At 41.4% G+C, this 25631-nt stretch overlaps 1 protein-coding gene across 1 annotated transcript in view; it reads left to right on the forward strand.

Moving 5' to 3' along the window:
* The first annotated feature begins 381 nt into the window (after nucleotides 1-381).
* The window catches only part of CPED1 (cadherin like and PC-esterase domain containing 1), a 156999-nt gene continuing 131749 nt past the window's right edge, over nucleotides 382-25631 (forward strand). The window contains exons 1-3 of the mRNA XM_082309243.1: nucleotides 382-490; nucleotides 963-1438; nucleotides 12740-12926. Coding sequence (XP_082165369.1) covers nucleotides 1187-1438; nucleotides 12740-12926 — 439 coding nt within the window. The 5' untranslated portion in view covers nucleotides 382-490; nucleotides 963-1186. The remainder of the gene's footprint in view (nucleotides 491-962; nucleotides 1439-12739; nucleotides 12927-25631) is intronic.

Here is a 25631-nt window from a genome sequence, read left to right on the forward strand (position 1 = left end):
AATTACTGACAACTGCTTTGTCAGTGACGCTTATGTCAAAGTAAGTCTGCTTCCTTTTATAACATTTTTGCTAATCTGGATTAAAATATTGCAGGTGCTGCTCAGATTTCTACTGCCTGCGAGATATTAAGATTGTTTCGATTCGACTGATTGCTGTAACAGCAGTTTTCTAAAAATTGCAGTGATGGTGGCTCCGAGGCATGCAGTGTGAGCAAGGACACCTCTTGTTCCCCATCCAGATTTCAGGCTGCGTCTCCAAACCCGGTGCCTGCTCAGAGCAGAGCTAGTTTAGCCCCACCCTCTGAGCAGTCCAGCCTTTATTTATATGAAATCTGTGGTCCAACTGGCTTCAGATGGCGTGTGTATTTGCGTGTGCCTGCCTTCTGAGTGTGTGAGACGAGCTGGGATCATGAGCCACGGTTGTTCCAAGTGGTTTTAATCAGCAGCCCATTAGAGGAGAACGGAAAACTTCTAACAGGATAAGAACTGAGTAAGTAAACCTAACTTTGAACTCGCAATCTGGACAAAACAAATGCAAACGAAAATCTTCATAGCCTGTCAGTTTTCAGATAAATGATCACTTTTAGAGAGAAAGTTCTGCATGCTGACAGGAAGGAGGCAATTTAAAAGGACTGGAATGAAGGAAACTGTAAAAACAAAGTGGGAATTGAGAATGCAAGAGAGAAAAAAACAGCAAACGATTGTTCACGAAGTTGGTACACTCTCTTACTCTTTTCAGCTGTGGACAGGACATGTTAAGCTTTAACCTCTTGCTTTCTTGGATACTATTGTCTGGCTGAGTAGTTCCTTCTGCAGAGGGGGTGAAGATTTCTGCCTCTCACCTGTCTGCCGGCAGGTCCGTTCTCCCGAGCGCGCGGTGTAGGCGAGCTGGCTACGGCTCCTTACAGAACACCGCATGGCACGCTGCTGCTTGCCACTGCTCACTTGTTGTTTTTTCACAGGTTGTTCCCGTACCCCCATGGGAGGGCATTTCCCAAGCCTCTGCTCCTCGGGAACCCATGACTTCTTGCCGGGCACCACAAAGGCACTCAGCAGCAGAAATGGGGAAGACTCTCTCTAGGTTTGGGTAAAGTGTGCCCCTGACTTTTTTTACCCTGGCAAGACGTGGCTACTTGGACTGCATCTGCAATGTGGCAAAGGGTGAAGTGAGGACGGCAAAGAGGCCATGGTTTGTGGGCAAGTCCCCAGGTGCCGCAGGCTTTGTCGCCCTCGCCCCTTCCTTCTGGCCATAGTGGTGGCCATCTGTCTGTTCTGCCAGACCCTAGCTCCTCTCATGACCAGCAGCATCCTTTCGGCAGTTGTTAATGGGATTGCACCCAACAAACTGACTAAAACGCAGCAAGGAAGATACAAGGAGGTCTCCCCAAGCAACACTCACTGCTTCCTCCCTGGCAGTAATTCACAGACAGTGAAAAAGGTAAGTCAGCTGGAGCAGAGTGCTGAGCAATAATTAGCAAAGCGAGGGATAGCAAGTCTGGCAGGATCATCTGAGTCCAGCTAAAATTAGCCTCAGCTTGGAAGTCTGAGATCTGTATACAAACAAATGGGTGATCTAATGACAGCGGCATATGCGCAAGCACATCTCCGTTACCAGCTCCTCAGTGTGGTGTTATTAACACAGGAGTCCTGAAATCTTCAGCTGAAACATGGCATTGCTCTGTGACTCCAGGGAGATTTCAGTTTGCTGCACAGACCGTATTTTATTTTGGCTTACGGAATCGGGTCAGAGGCTTTACAGTACAGGCACGTAAATCAGGAGCCAGTGGGGTTTCATGAAAGTGACTGAGGCTGTTAATGAACACTAGGACTGCAGCTGCCCTGTGTTAAAGTTATCTCCTGGTCAGTTTTGAACTTTACTAGGATTCTGCTGAAAATCTGAATTTAACTGCATTTGAGAAATAAAAAAAGTGCTTTTCACATTTTCAAATCGCACTATTTACTTTGGAATCTTTGTCCCACAGATTTTATTTTGTCCTTAGGTTACCTGACCTCATGTTTATTTTGTATAGGGTTCCTAGAATGGGTGTTAAAACCTAACAAATGCAGACACTGTTATTTTAGTTGGAAAATGTGGTTTGTTAAATGGTCCAGACTGAGGTAGTTATTTTTACTCTGGAATCTGTGATCAGCACTAGCACAAATGTTTCAGGTTTTCTTCAGTCCTATAGAGAGCTGCTAATAGTGCAGCAGATATGTCCCTGTGAAATTATCATTATGCTGGCATTTTATGTACAACTGTATCAGGACTATAAACATTAATTCATGACTTCACAGATTATGGACAGCATCCACATAAAGCAGTTCAAATTAAAAAAAAAAAATTAGAAGGCTCCTTCTTTGATTAGACAGCGTTCACAGTCTGAAAGGTCAGCAATATTGATTTTAGGAGAGCAGTTGCAAAGTGCATCTTCTGCAACAATCAAAAACAGATACATGAAATAACTTTGGCATGAACTCCTTAACCTTAACTCTTAAAAAATGGATTTTTTTTCTTGTGAAGGTCAGGGAGATTTATCTTATGAGTTGCAGAAATCTACTCCATGCTGCATTTGTCATAATTTTATATTTTAATGACCTTTTAGTACACTAGGTACCCAGATTTGGATTTGTTCAACAATGTGACATGAAGAATTATGATTTAAAGGGAAATAAGCACAGCTGACAGATGTGGGTCGCATTGTGTTACAGCTTTTGACACTTACAGTCCATTCCTTTTTAGTCATTGCTATTGTAACAGCAAAGAACATTTCATATCTTACCTTGGGCTACCTAAAGGCTGTAAGAACTGGTGAAATAATGGCCAAGTTTTGCTAGTATGCTGTTTGGCTGAAAATATCTGTAATTTCTTCTTTCCCAATTTGCCTGAGAAAAATGCAGACTGACATTGAACTTGGTGTGCCGGCTGTTTGAAATGAGAAGGAAGCTTATGTTTTTATAACGTGCTGTACTTGCAGCCCTCCAGCATACGTGGTTGGATGCGACTATCACACGCATATGCTGAACTTATAGTACAGATGTAAATGCATCTGTTAACCCTTATAGGTATGTTTTCCAGGGCTGTGCTACTCTAACACACTCCTCTTCAAGTTCTGAAGACCACCCATAGCTGGCTCCCTATTTGTCTTGAAAGTTTCCTCTAGAGCATGATGAACAAAATGTCTTGCACATGTTGGGATGTTCCTCTAAGTTGCTCTCTGTTCCCAGAGAATACTCTGCTGGTTGTGTGGGCTGAATAATAATCTCAGGGAACAGAAAAGATAAACGTCTCCAAAAATCTCTGCCACTTTGCTTTGAAAGTGTGTTCTTGAACTGCATGTTTTCACCCGCTGCTTGTTCAGATAGCTGAACTGTTATCTTCCTTGATTTTATTGGGTACCCAGTAACATCTAAGACAGATGTCATGGTTGAAACTTTACACTGTTTTACTTTACAGTCACATGCCCACCCACAGTAGCTAGTTTGGAAACAAGTTTTCATTAAAACTGTAGTTTAAATCTTCATGTATGAACCTGGAAAAATACTTTAAAATATAGTCCAAATTATTCACATTTTTAATTAACTAGTCACACACATATTCTTATTCTATCCCGTCCAGCAAGCAAATTTATTTAAAAGAATCTATTGTGCAGTTAAACAGTGACTTAAAGAAAACACTACAACATGTCTTGCGAAATCAAAGTTCATGAATAATTCTAAGGAAAAGAAGACCCTGCTGGAGATAATATTCTTTAGATAACACCCAGTGTTTCTGGGGTTTGAGCTATAGCATCTGTCACACTGCAGAATCTCTTCTAACTGGGTAGGGGCAGGTTTAATTCTTGCTTCCTTCAGAGAAACAATCAGTATTGTGTTGAGCCTGCTGTGAGAATTTGGTTATGATTGTTATTGCATGAGCAAAATCCCCTTCCAACGTCTGATAATTTCTCCATTCAGAGTATGTATAGCACTAAGTGCCTCAAAAAAAAAAAAAAAAAAAAAAAAAAGCTGGCACCTTTTATGAGCCAGTCAGGGAAGTGGAAGGAGAGATCTGAGGAAAAGTGAAGCTTTGCCACCGCATCTTTGATCTCAAAATTTGTCTCATTTTGGAAAGTTCCAGACAAATGCAGAAAAAGCATGGGGCTGGAAATTGCCAATGTGATCTGTAAATGTGTCTTTAACTACATCCAAGATGCCCTGGGATGGAGCTATTACTGTCAGCCACATAGTGCAAGCTGTCTTTTTTAAATTCCAAAAATGCAGATTTTGTTCATAGCCTGGAAAACCTGACAGAGCTCATAGTACTTCTCTCTCAGGTATCACACATTATCAGAGTTCTAAAAGCTGCTGGAGAGCTGGTCCTGTAGCCTTATTTTCACATGAACAGAGGTCAACGTTTTCTAGTATAAAATTAAATGTTAATATCTGTAGCATGAAAACTAGACGGCTTATTTCTGGATCTCCAACATTAAAGGCATTAGAGGGAGATATCGCATCCAGCAGCAGGCTGTCTTCAGGTTCAGCCAGGCACGCTTACCTCCTGCATGATGAAATATTTGTGAATATATATAGTAAGAAGAAGAGTTGGTGCTGTAGCATTAAAACTGAACCAGGTATCAACAAAAAAAGCCCATATAAGCCCTATGTGTAGGTTTGCCTGGCATGGTATTGTGCCAGAAATACCTTTGGTACCAGCCAGATGTAAAACCGTTACACTCGTCTTAAGTAATTTAGCTCTGCTTCTCAGCCAGTTCTGAGAAGGGCTAATTAGCTGGTTACACTGTGTTTCCACTCTCTGAATTAATTCAGCCAGAGCCAACTTAGGTGTCTCTGCACAGCAGCACGTTTTGCCCAGGTAGACATAGCACCTCTGCTGTTGGGAGGAAGCAGAGAGACAGTATTGCTCCTGTGGCAGGCACTGTTTCAGCACGCTAGCTCTTTAACCATGGCCAATGTAAAAAAAATATTAGATTTTTAAATTTTAAGATGGGTCTTGAAGGACATTATTTCATGGATACCCGCAAGAGCATTGCTTTACATCCCCTAGCCATTTAAGGCCAGCTGAGAAAAAGAAAACAAACAAGACATGCAGCTGATTATATGAGAATTTAATGAGTGGGTGAGGCTGGCATCTTAATAAATGAAATAACAGGTATGGTGAAAATAGCTGCCTTCACTTTCAATGTCCTCAACCTGCCACTTAGGTTTAGTGTAAAAGATATGTTTCTAAGAGGAGCTATAATGAGGTAAGCAAACAGGAAGAATGAGAAAATGGTTTTTTTATGGCTTTATTCTGAACAAATAGGATAGGATATCATTTACTGGGAGTGGACAGCATGAAAGATGCAAGATAATAACAGCTTGACGTGGCCTTATCTCAGAGATACTACATAGGGGGAAAAAAGAAAAAAGGAGGAGGGAGGGAAGGGAAAAAAAAGGCGGGGGGGAACATCATGTTTTAATCCTAACCAAGATTTAGGGTAAAATCCAGTTGAACATCTTGCACAGTTTACAGGCCCAGGTGCCTATATTTGAAAATTGGGAGTGAAATTACTGAAAAGCTGAGAAATTGTTACTAGAACTTTAGAACTCTGGACATCCAGAATGGAATTATCCTCTCTTAACTTGAGCGCTCCACTCTATCTCGTCAGAGCCAGAAAGCTGGACTTCCCAGTCAATGGAAATAACTGCCTCTAATGTAAAATTCATCATGACTAAATGGAGACTTTTAAAACAAATTTGATGAACTTCACCCTCTAAAGGCATATGTCTGGCGTTTTTTTCTATTCATTTTTTGGATGGAATATACTTGCTTCACTCAGAATAAGCAGGGAAGGAAGGGGGCAGGAGGGGAACGTCATGGAAGAAGGCATGGGGAAAGGAAACACTGGCTGGGGCAGATGCGGGAGGCAGAGTAGGGAACTATGGCTGCAAATAGTAGCCTCAGAAGGCACAGCAGAGATTGTGCACAGGAGGGGCTGGATTTGTGCTGTGGAAGAGAAAGGGAGATGGAGATGGGAATGGAAATGGAAAGAAAAGAAGACAAAGCTAGTGGGAACTTTTGAAATGTAAATATGTGAAAAAGGAGAAATGAAACTGGATGATAGAATAAGAAAGGGTGATCTTTGTTATGCAGAAATGGAGTGTGGTGAGAGCTCTGGATAGAAAAGATTATATTATGCATAATAAGGTTTGATACATTTTTTAAATAAATTTAATCTTAGAAAGGATATTTATTTTATAGAATACAGTAGGGGGATGAGAACTCTTTTCTCCTCACAAAAGAACAAAGAACTTAGCTAGTATGAAACCTCTGTTAATAGAAAGCAATTGACAGATGGTATGGCATGAGCAACTGGTTTCCTTGGAATGATACCACATTCACATTGCACCCCACGAAAGCAGGACACTTTTTCCCCCTTTTCAATGTAAAATGCAAAAGGTACTGAGGAAACAGCTATTTTTACTGCGCAGTTAGCTAGAGATATGTTGGTGATAAAGGGCAAGGCTATTGTGGTAGCAGTCAGGAAAGAGGGGCAGGGTGGAGGCTCTTTGCAGGAAGGGAACTTTGAGAAGGATGCATCAGCAGCAAATGGGAAATGGAGGCAGAACCTCACTCATGCGCTTCATTGGAGCCCTTCCCTCAAACGCAGCTGTTTTGATAAGGCGGTAGGATTGGCTCGTCGTCTGTTCTCAAGACAAGGCAGTTGGTACCGTGAACTACATGCAATCATAAAGCAAAGGCATTTTGATAAACTAGCTCTGTACTTCCAGCTCAGAGTGCTGGTGATGACTATGCAAATAACTCCACTTTTGCTCTTGGATTTATGAAGTCATCAGAAACCAGCCAGCAAAGTAGTGCCAATAATCTAGTTGCTTGTTCTGTATTTATTCAGCAAACAATTGGAAGCAGAATTACATTCCAACCATTTCATTCTACAACCCAGTCCTTTCTGATTAGGAAATCTAACAGAACATAAAGACAACACATTTAAATATCCTCCAGAAAGTGAAACAGGAAATTAATTTCTTTAATTAATTACTTCTTGATACAGGAGCTATGTGCACTTCAAATATAATGGTAGTATGAACAACTTACTATTTCTATGAACTTCTATGCAAACATGAAAAAGAATTTAAAAGCCACATTTGGAATTAATAAAGGTCTGCACAGTCCTGTAAATGAACGACTTAGGGCATTAGAACCACATGCTAAGTTTTTATTATCGCTCTTCTTATTAATGCTGTTCAATATTAGTGTGGTAATTTCTAGGAGTCCCACTCATGGATTTTTTGTAATGTTGTTGTGCTGGGTGGTGTTTAGCAGCGAAAGTAGATCTGCACTTCCTTTGCTGGCTAAGTGGGAATTTAGGCAGTTCTCTGCCTGTGAAGATCGCTAGTAGTGCCAGTGTTGTTTATATAAGGCTGGTTCTTGTTCGTGGTATTTCTGTTGCACTCCCCTTTCATACAAAGGCCTTTTGGTTTGCATAGCGGCTCATGTATCTCTTTTGCAGCAGCCCAGTAGCTGCAGAAAGCAGTGGGGTTAAAGTAAGCTGCAGTCAAGTTATTTGAAGTTATTGGACAAGACTCTGACAGTCTTGGCTAGCTTGGTGTAAAAGAGTGGCTGCCTGCAGTCCACACAGGGACTAACGCCACCAGAACTGGGTAGCTGAAAAGATGATTCACAGTTTCTGAGTTCTTTCCTGAGAGAAGCTTCGGCAGACATGAGTTGGGCCATTATGTTAGGAAGAAGAATTTTGTTTCTGCAGTTGAAGTGATGGTCAATGAAATTCTATGGCAAGAGTTCAAACTGTATATTTGCTTCCTTGCCAGGCAGAGACAATGCACCAATATTTATGGAATTATGCAATCTTTTTGGAATCTGAAAAAACGCCAAGGAACTGTTTTTCTCTCCTCAACTTGAACTATCTTTGCTGTTTTCTTCTTGGCCAAAACAACAAGACTAATTATATAAGATTCAGTTACTGACCAAATTTTGGATTTTTGGAACAACCCAGAAATTCTGTACAATAGAGGAAAGCTTCAGAGACTGATATAATCAATTATATCTTTATACATTCATAACCTAGAATTGGATAAACTGATTTAAAGGAAAATGTCAAAACATTTTCTCTTTAACAGAGAACTTCACAGCTATGTGGAACTTGCAGACAGACAGAACTAAGAATTGCAACTCAGATAATAGATGTCTATTTTCAGTCGGACAAAGATGGTTACGTAATTCTTGAGCTTTTGTATTATATAAACTGGGCTGTTTATCTCATTTGTTAAGACCTCAGAGGAATATACATTTGATTTGATAATTTTTAAAAAATCCATAATAAATTTTATGGAGCTCAGTTTGTTTTGTTTTGCGTTTTTCATGTTATTCTATAAACTGAAAACAAAATTACAAAATTAATTTTTATGCATTTTTATTCACTTTACAGTCCATTGTGGTTTGTTTAGACCAGTTGTTAAGGCTGTGGATCATCTGTGTAACAGCCTATTGCACTAAAATGAGGTCAGTGACTCAACTAATTGCAATGGTTTGCAAGCTGTAAAAGCAGGTATATCATGTCAAAGTTGACATAGGTCTCATCCTAAATCATATGGGAAATCTCAGCTTTGCTGTAAAGCCTCATTAATTTCTGTGGAGACAGCCACACTATTCTCTAGGTAAGACATGGGCCACAGATGTTCTTTACCAATCCCTTTCACTCAAGGTGTATTGAATCTGTAATAAACTGACCTGCTAACAAATAGCCTGAGACTTCAAACTGGATAAGGGCTAAAAAATGGCTGGGACATGAAAACATTTGACCATTTAATAATTATTCTCAAACATGCAAAATGTTATGGATCCATTTTTTTGATCTAAGCCTGCTGCACATTAAAGTTATAGGAATGCCAAAAAAATCAGAACCATAAAAAGCCGAAATATGTGAACAGCTTATTTTTATCTATAGCACTCTGCTTCTTTTATACCAGCTCTCTGCCCAGACTGCATTTTTATGATTGAGAAACATTTTATAAAAAACAGCAGACTCTTTAAGTGTATAAACATGACTGCTATTGCTATAATATTGGAAATTCTGAAATACATCCAGTAGTAACTAGATCAGCATGGCCAGTGATGTAAGGCATTTTATATAGAGCTTTGGAAAAAAATACAGAATCACTTGCTATAAGCATGCAGTTGGCCAGATTTTTTTTATTTCTGTGTAGCCAACAAAACAGAAAAGCCCACCCTACATTGCACTGGCTTGGCAAGAAAACCGAGGACACGTTGCATCTTGTAACCTGGACTGCAAATAGCTCTAAAAGGAGAGGGCAGAGGAAATAAATTTGGCAACACTACACATGGATCTCAAGCAAGCACCGTAAAAGGTGTCGAGCTACTTCGTATTATTTAATAGTACCAGATTAGACATCAGGTCAAGCTGTTAAATTTAGGACCCTGAATTGTCTCAGTGTCCCAAAGATCCCGTCATGGCTTTTTGAGAAGCTGGTGGATAAAAGTGCCTCATGCCTAGCACCTGGGCGGCGGGAGGGGAGGCTGAGGGCGCAGGCGAGCATGTCCCCAGCCAGGCCTGCTCGTCCCTCCCAGCCCTGTGGCAGGAAGCTTTGGACGCCGGCAGCCTGAAGGATCTTTACATGCTGCTGGACCGTGTGTCCCAAGGAGAGCCCTCTGGAGCAGCTAGTGGTGTGCTCCCTGCGCGAGGGCCATCGCAAGCCCTCTGACTGCCCACGAAAGGGGCCCAGTGGGAGCTGGCTGCTGCGCGGGCCCTGTGGAGCCGCTCAGGGCCGTTTGCCTTTGTGTTTTGTGGAAGTGACCTAAGTTACCACTATTACTTGAACTTCCTTTTTTTTTTTTATGCCACTATCAATGTTATCTTGAATATTTGCCATTGCCAAACTAGAGCGTTGTAAACATTTTTGCTAATCCACAGGGAACTGGGGGAGATGCCGTCTGCATCAGCGCTCACGTGGAGGCGGGAGGGAGAGCTCCCTTCCCCTGGAAGATCCTGCCGCGGGCAGGCACAGACCGAGGCCTCCGGCCCCAAGGAGCGTGGGGTCCCCGGGGCCCCCGGGACAGCTCGAGGCCAGTTGGTTCCTGTCCCCCTGTGCCTCACCGGCCGGGCGGAGGCAGCGCCGGGGCGCACAGCTCGGCCCCCAGGCTCGTTGCACCAGGCGTGGGCTGCGAGGCAGCGGCCAGGCTGGGGTGAGCCCTGCGAGAGCGGCCCTTGGAGTATTGCCCACAGGAGAAAATAAAGTCGTTGCTGGGTGCTTGAGGTATAAGCTCTTAAAGTTTGTTTGAAGCAAAATGCTTAAGGAATAACACTGTAGGAGGCTGCGCTTTTGAGAAGAAGAGTGTTTTTTGTTAGCGTGAAAAAAGCACAATAACCGTTAGTGAGGAGGGGTGCACACGAAGTGCCGCCAGGTCCAAGGCGGGAGCCTCGCACCAGGCAGCAAGCGCCCTCAGCCGCACCAGGAGGGACAGGAGCGGGACAAGCCGTGATCGCCAGCTAAAACCGGACAGGGACATGTCCTGGGCTGCAGCCCCTCCGCGCTCCTCACGTGTCCTTAGCTCACCCCCCAACGCTGGCCGCTGCAGCACATGTGGGATGGAAAATTGGATTTGCTCGCAAAATAAAGTGAGAGGTGTTTCTCTCCTGATTTTTCTTCTGCAATACTTGCAAGTGAAATGGAAAGTGGGAAGTGTCTGGCTGGACTGCCTGGAGGAGGAGGGAGAGGGAGCACAGGAGGGGGGCCAGGGCAGGGGCTGGATTTAGGAACCGGGAGGGAAATGGAGAGGAAGGGCTGCCAGCGGCTGCTGGCGCTGCAGGAGAGCAGGAAAGAGAAGAGATAAGAGGAGAGGAGGGAGGGGCAAAGGCAGAAGGGGAAAGAATGGCGGGTGCTGTGGTGGGGAAGGGCAATCTGAGATGCTCTAATGCTGTGCTTGCCACGTGAGTAATGTGTTTTAAAAACACTGGGACACCAAGGAGGACATCTGACAGGTTACCTAATGCAGTTCCTGTGACTTCACCCTGTGCTATTTGTGCTTCTTCCAGCCAGCACATGATCAGCCTTTACTTGAATATCCCAGTGTCTAAAGTAGTTTTGGTTGCACATTTAGCAAATATATGTGGAAGACTGACAGTTTTGTACCCAGATATTTTTCAGGGTCCCCTGATCGATGATGCTAACCCTTTCCATAGCGGATGTCTGCTCTGGAGCAAAAGCAGACATGGCGTTAGAGGCTCAGGGCTCTGAAATAGTTCATGCTCCTCACTGCCGCAGAGAAGCTTATGCCTCAAGCCAAGTGTAATATAAAGCTGCATCCTGTAATTGGGAACAGACTGCTGAGAAGAGTGACTTTATCACTAGATCCCAGGCCTATAAACAACTGGACACATCTTGAATGACATTTGTTTATATCAAAGCATCTGTCTCTTTTTCACTGCGGTCTACTGTGCAAAAAATGGTGGTGCCTTGTTTGTGTAGCACTTCCTATGTCCAGTGATAAGCTTACTAAAATTAGAAGTTATGGAATAACTTAGTTTTTATAGGACATACTGCTGACTACTGCTGGGTTGAAACTCATGAACTTGACAGGAACTAGTTTCATGTCCTGAACTGAATATCTTAAATGCTAGTACGTTTGAATCCTAGAGACAAATCCTTCTCACCAAAAGAAAATCTCGTCTGTTAATGGTGTTTTTATTGCAAAAGGACAGCTAGACGATTCCAGATATTAGTGACCTGTTTCCCACATAGAGCATCCTATTTTTATGCCTTATGTAAGACATAAGATGTCCCCCTTTCCCAAAAACCTGATGACAGTGGCCCCGTAATTCACTCTTTTCAGAACTTAATGTCCAGCTCACACTATCCCTGTGTGTTTGGGGTGGCTCTCTTCCATTTTTCCTTGCAAGAAGCTCATATCCCAGGCTATTACACAGAGGAAGGGTTTTCTCTAGATGCCATCGTCCCTAGGCACTATGTGGGAAGACAGTGAATGGTAGACAACCCGAGAGTTCCTTGAGATTCATCGGAGACATCATACACCTTTCCACTTGCTCCTATATACATGTTTCTCTGCCAGTCCTCCTGGGCTGGATCGTGTTGGGTTAATAAGACAATAAGGTACTGACAAGGTTACATTTAATTTTCTAGAGGCACAGCAATCTACAGTACTGCTTGGGATTCTTCTGTATGCTTTTACATCAGTACTCTTCTTAACGTTTCTTAATCGAGCTGCACAGCAGAACTCAGACCCCTGCACTTACCATCTGCGTAGGACCCACATTCCTTAGAACAGTTAACAGGGGACCCACCAAGTCCTCTCTGCTAGGTGACCCACAGGTCAGCCTGAGGCCACAGTCAAAGTCACCTGGCAAGTACTGTTACCAGCTCACCAGAGCAGGCCAGATTTCAGCCAAAGGTGTTTCCATGAAGGGAAGACCACGGTTTAAAGATCCTCCGTTGCTACCCTGAGCTTTCAAACCCTTGCAATATCAGTCCAAAATGAAGGCAGAAAAAACCAGAAAGACAGACAAAATGGAATTTGTGGTCACAAGTCCCTGATATAAAGAGAATTGTTAATTATACTAGAAATATTTCCCGGATTGTCACAGTAAGTTACTAGTTTATTTCTGTGAAAAATAACAACTATATATTATACTGCTGAGGAGTGTCCTATCTTACAGCCATTGTCTTTATGTTGTGTTTGCTGTAGATCAACGACTCCATTCTCCAGTACTTTGGAAGCCGTACGAGGAGAGCAGTTCTGTATGCACCTCCTGCCCACCGTGAAACCGACCGTCAGCTCTGTCAGCGCATCCTGGCAAAACATGGATATACAGTCACAGTCCTTGAAAGCAGGAGACCGATGGAAGATCCCAGGCTTGACGGCCCTTATCACAGTAAGAATAACTGGACTTAGTTAATTCATTAATTACTAAATGTTAGCTATTGAGCAGCATTCTTGCGCAGAGGTAAAGCTTATAAACTCTAGATGCGAGTAAGGATACAAGCCAAATTCTAGCCCTTCCCAGTTACGCCACTAATTTGCCACAATTAGATGATTCTTCCATTAGATACTTCCTTCTGTAAAAAAATGCAGCAGAGTGATTCATCATAGTCTTGACAGCCAAATCAGATCAGTTTCATTCCTGATGACTTCTCATACCAACTTCATCAATATAATAACAGAATGATTTTCAGTAGAGCATTTCATAACAAAACAAATACCTGCCGCATTTGGTTCTTTCTCATTTTCTCTCTTAAGGAAAAGCTGTATGCATGAAGGTACACTTTTTCCTCTGGTAATGTTTTGATTGTTCTGTAATGTACACACTAAGCTTGTTAAAGAACATGATACAGAAGTACATTTTGCACTTGCTGCAGATGCTGGGGTAAATTACTGCTGGTTCTTAGTTCCTATTGAAATTTGATCCACAGTTAAAGCAGGCTGCTGAAGAAGCTTGATCTCTTGCACAAGGGACTGTAGCTTTGTGATGTAGAGTTATACTGTGCCAGATAGAGGAGCTTTAGGCACCAGTTATATATATGCTGACCATGTTTAAAAGTGCTCTTGGACACCTTAGAGATATGAACTGAAACTGTGATCTCGATTTGGTCTTCTGTTGGAAGTCAATTTTGGAACTGGAAGGCTTTGAAAAAAAATACACAGGCTACCATTCTGTCAGTAGAAAAATGGTGTGGTTTGTTAATTCTCATGCTAAGGGGAGTGCCGCTTGCATCATTCAGGCTTACAATACATTGCTGGGGTTACCAGAGAGGTCAGTTTTGCTTCATGCTTTAACCAATCAGTAGTTTCACAGATGAAAAACATAATTATTTCACACGGATGAGGCTGCTCCAAATTCAACCACCAATTTCAAGTTTCTTTAAGAAACTTTCTTAAAAATAAGGTACATGCAGTTTTCTTGGAAGGCTGTACTGAGAAACAGTAAATTGTCTTCACCTCGCTCTTTATTTCCATCTGGTTTCATAAGCACCTTTCAGCCACTCCTTGCCTTGAGTACTTTCCATCCCAGAGTGACAAGACACAGAGTGTCCACAGGTTTTGCTAATGATGTCAGATGGGCTGCAGAGAAAAGACAGCATCTCTAGGGACCATGTGCACCATCCCTCTGAAATGCTTTTCTTTCAAATGTCCAAGGAATTGGGTAGGTGAAATTCAATTATGACTTAGAAAAAAATCACTGTACAGTGATTTTGCTACAGTGATCAACTCAGGTTCAGGTTCTCCAATACAGGTTTTTAGCCTCCAAACAATGCCTCTGCAGAAATCAATTTAACTGTGGGTATTTATATTTTAAAGGCTAGCACCAGTACTTCCTGTAGTATTTTTCCAGTAATGAAAAAAAAAAAAAATAATAAAAAGGTTTTAGGTATTTTCCAGGAACATCCTACAGCTTCCAGCAGATGTTGGAGTATGTAAAAAAGTCAAATGCTTGCCAATTTAAGGTAAAGAGTAAGACTCTACTAATTCCATTTCATGGCAACATAAGTCTGCCTTTAACTATTCCCTGTGTTATGTAAGTGCCTAGCTTTAAAGTTATGTTTTAAAAACAAGAAGTAAGTAAAAGAGCATGCCTGCATACCAAACCAATGATCTTTTCTTAGAACTAAACAAGTTATGATCAAAGTTATTTTTCTTTGCCAGTAGATGATGGTGTTTACTGTTCTGGATGGGATAGTACTCCTTATTTTGGAGAAGGGTATTTTGAGCTATGCTTTGTCATAATATTTTCCTAATAGGAGTGTTATAAATTATTAAAAAATATGTCCCTTGAAGCCTCTATTAAAAAGATATAGATAATGGACTGAGAAACATAGATCACGAATGTTGTGAAAATTCTATAAAAAGAGTCATTCCGTCTTAGTATTATTTAGCAGCTCTATCCAGTGCTTTTATTTTTGTGCAGTCTGACTTACTCGTGTATCTTTCAAAGTTCACCCTAATTTCGAAAGGATTTTTTTGTTTAGAATGGCTGAGAGCCAAGAGTCTAGCTGAAGTCATATATGGAAAAAAATTCACCGCAAAACGTTCCTAACTTTTTTGTGCTAGCCCACTATTAATTTTGGGACCAGTTCTGCTCCTGTTTGAAACCCAAATGTGACAGCTCTGCACACAGATCTTCCAGAGAGATCCTCCACACCTGGGCGGCAGCACTGTGTCAGAGAGAAACAGTGCTGTCAGAGGGAAACATCAGGAGAATAGTTTTCTTCAGTGGAAATTTTTCACTTCTTACAGACCAACCAAAACATTTTGAGTTTTGGTAACTGGAAAATCACTAAAAAGGAAAAGGATACCTTTTTTTTTTTTCAGGCAAAGAGACTGTGGTTTATGGGTTTCCTATGAAAAATCTGTACAGATGCTTTCTGCAGTAAAACATAAATCATTGAAGCCCCTAATTTTTCACTGAAAAATAGCTCTGTCAGTAAATTCTCAAGCAGCTTTGGTTGAACAAAAAGTAGCTGTGCTTTCACCATTCCTTAACAATTAAACCCACATGGAGGGGAAAATGCCACGGACTGATGATATCTGTGCCTGCTATGAGCTCTTTGAGTCTTCCTTTTGCGGCAGCCCTAAATGAGCCAGCTTTGCTGTAAGGTTTGACACATCTCTTTTAGTCTGCTGCTAGGATGGAGATAGAGAGGCGGTACTGTGTTAGTAGCAGATGACAGGATAGTCAAGTTTTGTGGAGAGCTGGGATTGCCACCTTGGGCATGCAGCTGCTGCTGGGGTAGATCCATTTAAGCATGGTCAGTATCTCCAGTATCTGTGGTAAGTCTGTTGTGAAGCAAGCGGTTCAAATGAAGTTGGATAACAGCTGATGCGAAAGATATCACGTTGTATTGGCCAGCACATCTATGAATGGTACACTTATTTTGTTTGCCAGCTAGGCAGAAGAAGGTGTGCTTGGTGTGTAGTTCCTTCCTTCCTCCTCCTTTTTTTAAAATGTCAGAATCTGCTCATAGAGACATAGCCTCTGGGACATGTTTTGCCTTTGCTGCAGCCTGGGAGCAAGTTTGAAAATGGTGTCACACATTTTCATGGAAAATAATAAAAGGATCAGGAGGAGTGAGAAAGCCCCACACACCCGGGCTTTCTCGTGGGAGGTTTTCTGTGCTTAGCCGCGCAAGCCGCAGGCCTTCCTTTCCTCAGCCCAGCACAGAGCTGTGCTGCTCTAGCAGAGGTGAGTGGGATGAGCCGCCTGGCTTCAGAGCACCCTTAGGTTCTCCCAGAGTGGCAAATGCTGGAGAATAACTTGCCAAATATTTTCCAGAGTCTTCTGCCATCTTCCCTGTCCTTCCAGTCAGAGAAGCTCTCATCTCTGGGGCCACAACAAAGATTAACAGGATCTGTGGGTCTCTATGGCTCTGTGATGCCCTGCCAACATTTTCACAATGTTTTTTAACAGGAAAGTTTTATCTAAGAAATTCGTTGTATTAAAATACATTTCTGCCCTCCAAAAATAATCTTCTCTAGTTAGTCTCTGCTGCCTGAACCTTTCTTGAATTCCATACTTTCCCCAAATAACATCTTCTAAGATAAATAAACTACTTATATCTTTCTTTCTGGAGCCATAAGTTTTTCTGCCCTTTGCTCCATGTGCCTGCCTCATTAGTCAATGGTGACCCTCCCTTAATAGGCATTTCCTTCATTTCTCAGTTCTTCACCTTTACTAATAGTTACACAAATCTCGGAAAACTGCAGGCTCCAAAAAACATGTGTAGTTGCATGCTACAAATCTGACCAGCCAGTTTTAATTCATTTTGCAATAACATGCAAAGTTCTGTTGTTGCCACTAGCTTTTGGAATGGAGAAGACTCTGCATAACCTTAATGATAGCCAGCCAGTTTGGCCATGGAAAAAAGCACATCTATTCAGGCTGCTGGCAAACTGAGTGCAGCGTAACATTATATGCTTCCTGCTGCCTTAGAATGTTAATTTTAATAATTCAGTGGACGCTTGTGCAATTGCAATGAGTGATTTTTAAAAAAGAATCATAAATCATTTTCATAGTATTCATTGTACATGATCATTTCCTATTTTTATAATACTACGGTTAAGTATTTAAACTTTACTATGGCTTCTGTGCGCAGTTTGAGTGACACTCACTGAAGATGAAATTTTAGCCCTGCCATTAGAAAGATTGTTACAGTAGATATATTGATTTGGGGTTTTTTTTTGTGATTTATTGTTCCATAAGAGAAGTATTGAACCTGTCTTAGTTCTGGTGGATATTTACCTCTTGGGTCAATAAGTCTTCATATTTATTTCCACTGAAATCAACACCAACTTTATGTCCTATTCATTCACTTGAGATTCTTAAGTGGAGATCATATACTATACATATCCTTAAATTTACATATATTGGAAAGAATATTAGATCTGAAGGTATTTCCTCTTTGCTGACTTTATCAATATGCACTGAATTCTGTTCTGTTTTCTGCCATTTTAAGAACATGCTGTATTTAAATACTTGGCTGTGTAAGTTAAGCCCTGGTTCCAGCAGCTATGAGGATGATCTGGCTTGTTGCAGATGTGGGAGTGGTGCTTGGGTGGAGCTGCTCCAAGAACAGGAAGGGATGAGCGAGACAACAGACCCGTGGGAGCAAATCCAAGCGACTTGTGGCCCTTCTCTTTATGTGCTAGGGTCAAGAGATCTGTCTGGCATTTAAGGTGGCATCTCATGGCATTACTTAGGTATTACAGCAAGGAGTGGTTAACTGCTCATTGTTAAAGCAACCTGAATATATTCAGACATAACTCATTTTGCTGTAAAACCCTGATTTGAGAATTGTTGTATTGTTGCAGCAGATATGGCCTCTGCTGCCTCCCTCATTGGCTCTCTATAGAGCACTCTGTTGCTTCCTTGTACCCAGCGGTTACTCCCTGTAAAAGCTGCTGCTTAGGGAATGTCAGGAAGCGTGAGCCTGTAGGAGCAAGCACAGGTGTTCAGCAGACGTGGAATGATGCTAGCTGCAGGTTTCTGTCTCTCTCTAGATGGTGCATGACTGAAGAAGCAATTGGGGACAGATGAAAGAAAATTCTGCTTTAATTCTCCAAAAAGGCAATTTTCCAAGTCAGTTTTTGTCAAATTTTCACTTTGGTCTGTTGGGTATCCTTTGGAAAAATTGCTCTTTAAAGAAAATCTGCATTTTCCATGAGAAGAAAATGTCTGTGTCTGTTCCCTTCTATTCACAGTAGGACTAGGAGGCAGAGAAATGTTGCCACACCAGAGTTAGAGATGGAGAAACTAGGATAAAAACCCTATGAGTCATTGTCAGAACTAGGATGAAATGCATTCTGTATAACCTTACGTTATTCCTTTAGCATATTGTATCACCTCTAGTACTCCTCACCATTCATATGTTTGACCAGAGGCTAAATCAGCAAAAGAATCAGCTTAATTGCTGACATCTGGCCAGCAGCAAGGTAGGAACTTGCAGAAGTGCTACTTCATAAGTGCAGCAAGTAATAGTTTCCTCAGGGCTGCTAATTAGTCTAGAGAACAAACTACAGCCGTGGCTTTCGGAGGCCCCCAGGGCCATGTCTGGTGACTGTCAGGCATTCGCTTTTCATTTTCCAAGACATACTATATCAGCAAAAGTAGTAAGTATGGGAGATGGTGGTAGAAACAAGAGGACACAGTGATTCTCTTTCTTCAATGAGTGTGCAGACTGGTATGACTGGGGGAACAGAGGTACTTGTTAATGTAAAATATTAAAAAAGTCTGCTGCCAAGGAAAAAACAACAATTTGTTCTTCATGGCTATAGTAAATAGGACATGAAGTACTACAACAACAAAAAAATTATGTTAGATATTAGGAAAATTGTTTTGGGGGTAAGGCTAGTGAAGTAATCAAATGGATCCCCTGGAGCTGTGGAGCATTCAATCTTAGAGATCTTGAAATCTTAGGTAAAGAGATTTTATTGGGTGTAGTGTGTCCCCTTGTGGGGTAACAAGATGGACTCACAGACTTCTTGAAGTCTATGACTAGCCTTGAGAGAATGAGGCAGATAGGAAACTGAAGAGATTGGTGATTTCTAAAGCAGATGGAGAGATTTCAGGTATGAATCAGCTGTGGTGACTCAGGGTTCTACCTGAGGAACAAGCAATATGTAGTTTACAGCATCTTCTGAAAATGCAAAATATTCTCAAAAAATCCAAATCTATGAGAATATATTCCTGATAGGAGAGGGGAAAAGGGAGGGGAACACAAAATCAGTGGTGCTTAGAGTATAGCCAGATGAAGTTTGAGAAGGTAGAAAGCAAATAACATACTCTGAAATAGGGATGGTTTTCATGGGATGGCATGTAAAAAACAGTACCAAGAGAACCAAGTCTCCTCCCTTAGGGAGTGGTTTTCTATGGAGTTTGAAATACATTAACAGGAGTAGGTAGCATTAGTTCTAACTTTACTTTTATTTCATTTTTTAATTTTTAATTTTTCAGAGTACAGTTAGGAGGAGACCCTACTTGCTGTTTGTTACAGCCTCAGGCAAGTTTCCATGAAATCCAACTAACTTTAGCAAACAATTATAAAGACTAAAGGCCTCAAGGAAAATTGCTGGTGTGTTCTGTAAACATCTGGTTGCCATTTTCAATTACAAGGACCAACCCACTGAAGGAAGCAGTTTAGTTTTTTTGGAACAGAAATGGGACACTGGGGTTTTTGTTCTTTTTCATAGTGGAGAGTAAAGGAAATGTCAGGAATAGAGAGGTCACTAGATGCTCGGCTTTTATAAATACAAAAGTCTCTGAGAAAATTAAAGTAAATTGAAATCAGGTTCTGAAAGTGTAAACAACCCTGTGGAGGTAAGGTTAAGTAAGCAGGACTGGAGATCCTAGCATGCCAGCAAAAGCACAAGATCATTCTATCATAAGTCAGTCATTTAAAATATTGTGCAAAATAATAATGGTGAGGCTAGCAACAGAAGTATTTTGTGGATTACCATACAAATACATGTATATCTTCTAATCTATCAGATGTAACTTCTCTTCCAAAAATCATTTTGGTTAACTGTTGGTACAGATATATAGCTGACAGTATACAAAACTGGTTGGTTTCCTAATGCAAAATATATGTCATGTGAGTCCTTGGCAAAGTTTTGACAAGTAAAACATACATTTCAGAAGCATTCTTTTGTGTGCTGTGAAGCAAGGAGCTTCCTAAACAAGCTAAATAGGTGGAAATGTGATCCTCAGAGCATACTGAATTACAAGCATGCTTAATGTTTGTTAAATTTGCTCTGTTTCCTTAAAATGAAAGTTCATATAATTTTAGGAAGAAAATATATACCAGAAACATACACTGTCTTGATCACTTTTTAATTTTGCTTTTAGCAATTAAGCCTGGCTCTTTGCCAACTAGTTGAAAGTGGATGCCTAATCTCATGCCACAGACAGCACTGGTTTCAGTACAAGACAGATCAGTTTCTGACAAACCCAAATAAATGCTGCTCTCTAATGTAATGCTGTGGTTTCTTGTGGAAAATCTAAATGCATCGTATATTTTTCTGAACAATATGTATTCTCCTTCCTAATTATTAGCAGAACATATTTATGTTTTCTAGCAGAAGAGCGCACAAACTATTTCTTTTTATCGCTAAAAGAAACCCTCTGTAGAATTGTACTAAAAACCCTGTTTCAAATGCACTCTTTTCTGTGAGAAAGGGAAATTCATTACTTGTTCATAACAAAAGTATAAGGACATTGAACTTTGTCAAGTTAAAACCAAAATTTAGTCATAAAGTTACCAAACATACCTTTCTTTGAATGTTCTTTTTAGTCATATAAATAGAACATACAGTCCAGTGGAGAGTGGTATTTGTTGGGCTGACTTAGAACTTACGATAATTAAAATACTACACACTGATTACACAGTGGGCTAAATTTAAAACTTTCCTGGAATAAATTATGTCATGTTAATAGAATCTGAAAAACACCAGTGTCCAGGCAGATACACGTCGGCCAAAGGAAAGCAACAATGTGTGAGTCCACTGAAATTATATACATTTTTGTATATATTTTTTGCATGTATGCAAGCTTTATAATATGCTAGTAACATGGAAATCCTGTAAAAGAGTTTGAGGTAATGTTTTGTAACTGTAGCCTATGGCATAAGAAGGTAACAGCAGATAGTTGTTTATTCAAGTATTTTTAAAATGCCTCCTGTTAAGAAATGACTCCTGGCTCTGATAGGGTTCAAGCAGAGACTCTGGTTTGTAAATATATATGTCTGTTCCTAAATGTCAAATGATTGTCTACTAATATAGGTGCTGGGAGAATGACAGTAAGTCTAGCCAGAAGCCTGTAGCAGTCCTGCCAGAGCACTCTCTCTAAGGAATTGTTGCATGAGTGTTGCCCAGTGTTTTGGCTGCTGCAAGCTGTGCACCCTTTTTGATGCACTCACTGGCTCTGAGCCCTGGTCAGCTGTGAGAATTGTTTCATCATTGTGCTCCCATTTTAGGTAGAGGCATTATATACCACTGAAACCAAACCAGTTTTTTTTAATCTTGTTTTTTTACTCTAGCTACCATGACTTTCATTGGTTCAGATAGCAAAAGGCTTATACACTGTGTTGGGCCTTCATTGTAATTTGCAGCCAGCCCACTCCATTCCTAGGTTTGGATTCCAACTTCCTCCAGCTGCAACCACTTTCAGCTGACAGCTCTTTTGAATGCTGCATCCCAAAAATGTCCCAGACATCAAAAGTGCAGTAGCCACCCATGGGTTAGAACACGTTTCTGAAAATTTCGTGCACCATATTGTTGTTACACTGGTTTATTTTACATCAAATAGGAACCTTTCCTTCATGGGGAATGATTATTCAACCCTTCTGATGTTCATTATACTCCCTCAAAGTTGAGTTTTCAATGTAATATTGAGTATTCTTTTATTTGGCCCCTGAGGTTGTCCATTTGGAGGTAATCCTAGTTTTCACAGATGCTGAAGAGAAAGGAAGCTTCTCTGACGTAGTCAGAAACCAAAACTATCCCTCAGTTTCAAGCTGGTCATAAGAGCTTTCAGATTTGTGAAAAAAAATGTTTCATACAGAAAATTGTTACTAAAGGTGACACCTACTCTTTGATTAGAAAGGAAAAACCCCCACATATAATTAATTTCTATAATTTTTGGCAGGTGTGTTTCCTTACAAAACAATGTCCATTTTTCACAACAGAAAGGCAAAATATGGAAGGGATTTGGATTAAAAAGTAACAAAGGAATAGGATTTGAGAAACCTTAGCTGATAGCAAGATTAAAAAAATATAGCCTTCACATATTTCCTCAATGGTGCCTCACATAAGTAAAATATATTCAGACTTTGATAGAGGGAAGGACAGAGGAGCTGAGTGGTGTGCATTTTGGAAAGTTTGAAACAAATGTTTCAATGCACAAAGTGTTTCTATAACAAGCTCATTGTTGTAATGACTTTGTTTCTGACATTTGTGGTAATGCTTTCTAAAATAAATATTTAGCTGTAAAAAGGAGTTTAATTTTTAATTTATAGCAACTGCTAAAAGTGTGTATGTACATAGAATATACTGAGTTTTCTTCTGCCTTGTGTAAATGCAAGATGAATCTGGCAGAACCACAGTTATTTTAGATCTGACAGAATACAGCTCAATTGATTAGTTTTTTGAAAGAGAACTTTTAGTGTAAAATGATAAAATAAGACAAAACCATTTTTTCTTCATTTGGAAGAAAACCACTGTTTGCTACAATTCATTATTTTGTTTTTTTTTTACAAGAGAGAAAATAGAAAACCTATCAGCATACTGAAGTACTTTGTTAAACAGGCTGATAAACAAAATAAGAACAAGACCTAGCTATTTTGGACCAAATCAAGAAGTATTTGTCTGTCTAAATGGGAATTAGGCATTTAAATATTTTTTTTTTCCATCTGGCTTCAGCAACTCTCTCTCAAAAAAGAAAAACCCTCACTCTGGTTTTCACAACGACAGTGAGGCTAAGTATCACTGGAACCTGTCTAGAAGTCAGTCTTCAACAAAAAATAGTTGAGGTAATTTTCTGTAAAGAGTTGGCTGAAGACAAGGACTTTAAACACATAGGGTTTGGCACATGTTAACCCCATTTCACTTGGAATGAAGTGCTACGGCTTTAGAAAAAAGGTTAGAGGACCTTTGGAGAAAGTTCTAAGAATAGAAAGAAGTATTCAAGAAAGTACTAGCACAGAAGGTAACCGTAGACTAGTTAGGTTGCCCTCTTTATGACAGGGTGATGTGTGAGGTAGGGTTTTTTCTTCTCTACCCAGCTCCATGACATCTGATTTGCATCCCAGATGTTACAGTACACATTTTTTGCAAATTTAACAATGTGGGGGTATCTGTTGGCCTTCAAAAGTGAGAACGCTGACCCTATGTTTCTTTAAAATTTTTGGAGAGATAAGTTTAACGTCTACTTTAGAGTCCATGTTCCATGGATGCTCTACATGGTAGTCATGATGATGTCTGTATCACCGACTTTCACTGTCCCATGGCATACCAGGTGAGTAGAGTTGAAAGGCAGTGTAGGGTGCTGCGTAGAAAACAGTATCTGTGGGGTATAGCTGGAAATCTCCCTTACGTTAGCCACGACTTAATTGTCTTCTGTGGTTTTGTCTAACTCATAAATAAAATGAGTCAATTCCCTAGTGCTGAGGACAAGTGATGCAGTATGGCTCATGTCCATGTATCTAAACTCTTTTCCCCTGACTGAGGGTGGCCTGCTCTTTGCTGAGTTTTAGCAACTGTCACTGGCTTGAGCTGTCTCCTGGGGCATTGCATGGCCACCCAGGGAGAAGAAAACAAACACAGCGGATGATTGCAGACCAGTGGTTTAGCCTGTGTCCTGACACTTGAGTTTAGCCATTGCCTCTATTCCCAAGCTTCTCTTTTTCAGTATTCTGACTGTTTCCTGCTTCTTGGGTATTAAGGAATCTGACACATTAATTAGGGTTGGCATAGGATGCCCGAGTGCTGTAAATGCAGTGATCAAGGGCTGCCATTCAGACTTTAAAATATGTGTCTTTGTTTCTTGCATTGGTGATCAAACAGTATACTTTTAACATTGTAATTTTTATCCTAATTCATTGTAATTAGAATGAGACAGGACATTAAGACAAATAAACCCATCTACTCCTTAGCTGCTTATCCTGAGGCTCCTCTATATCCGTGGAATGGAAGAGGCTGTTTTCTCAGCTCTAGCACAGTTTCTGCCCTTTAAAGTCAATGATGAATTCTCCTTAGTGCCATCATTCAGAGGGCTTCTCAGCTCAGGTTCCTCATGTCCTGTTGCAAAGAGTGCAAGTGGTAGGAAGGCTGGGGTGAAGGGCAGGATGGAAAGTATACTCAAACTGGCACTTTTGTTTCCTTGGGCAGAACTTCTCCTCTCCAGGCACTATTTCCCCATTGACTCACCCACTGAATCTTCTTTCCAGCCTCCAGCTCCTTCTATTTGTTGCATGCGCCTCTCTAAACACCCAGACTTTTCCTTGTAAGAGTAGCAGGACCAGCAGGCTTGGTAATAGTCCAGTGGGGAAGATGCCTCAGTACCTCTTGTTTTTGTTGCAGCTCCTGTGAACACGCTCATCCAAGTTAGACATCATTGCCAAATCTGGCAGCCTGACAGAGGTGAGGCTGATGCAGATCCGTGCCCCCACATTCAACCATCAGCAAGGCTGAGTGTGTGCTCCTAGCTGGCACACGCACACACCTACACACCACATATGTACACACACACAGCTGGCCACAGAGATCAACATGTTCAGCACTCACACAAACGCGAACTGCACCCACAGCCTCATCCACTCACCAGCACTCACGTGTGCACTCGTACACCCACTCCAGCTGCTGCCATCATGGACACACAGGCCTCTGAGCCCTGCTCTTGTTCCAGGGGCTGCACTTAGGGCCCTGGAGGCACACACACACACACACACACACACACACATACACATGCGAGAGAGCCCTGCTGCCAGGAAAGAGTTGACAATGGATTTTAATGAGAAGACAGGACAGACTGCCCTGAGCAGGTATGGGACATGGCCAGCCAAGAGTAGCAATCAGCCTACTGCTTAGAGATGACAAGCCCTTTTTATCCCTTTATTCCTCTCTTTTCCCCATGATTGTTCCTCTTCAAACCACCATGATACCTCCTTTTCCCCACCTTCAGTTCCTCCACTAAGCAGCCCAGAATAAGCACATGGGAAATGCTGTTACCGTGCACCTCGTCATGGGTCCCAAACCCTTAGGCAATACACTTCCCCCACCTCCCCGCGTCCACAAGGTGCTTTTGGGCTCCTGTTCACTCATCGTGATGAGCACTGGGGCTGAGTCTTCCCTGGGACAGCTAGGGGAGGCCAGGGCAGGGGCTTGTGTTTCTCTGACAGGGTTAGTGGGGTTCCCCCACGCAGCATTGTGCCTCCATGCTCTTTCGTGTGTATGTGTACACACGTGCATGTGCACATGCATAAGGGAAAAGAATGTTTTGTGGGCAGATCCCTCTCCTGCAATGTCCCTGGGAGCAGCCGGAGCAGGGTGCTCTTTGGTTTCCCCCACCAGCTGTGGTTCCTCTGGGCTCTGT

This window comes from Platalea leucorodia (genome assembly GCF_965183815.1).
Source record: "Platalea leucorodia genome assembly, chromosome: 4".
Classification (NCBI taxonomy): Eukaryota; Metazoa; Chordata; class Aves; order Pelecaniformes; family Threskiornithidae; genus Platalea; species Platalea leucorodia.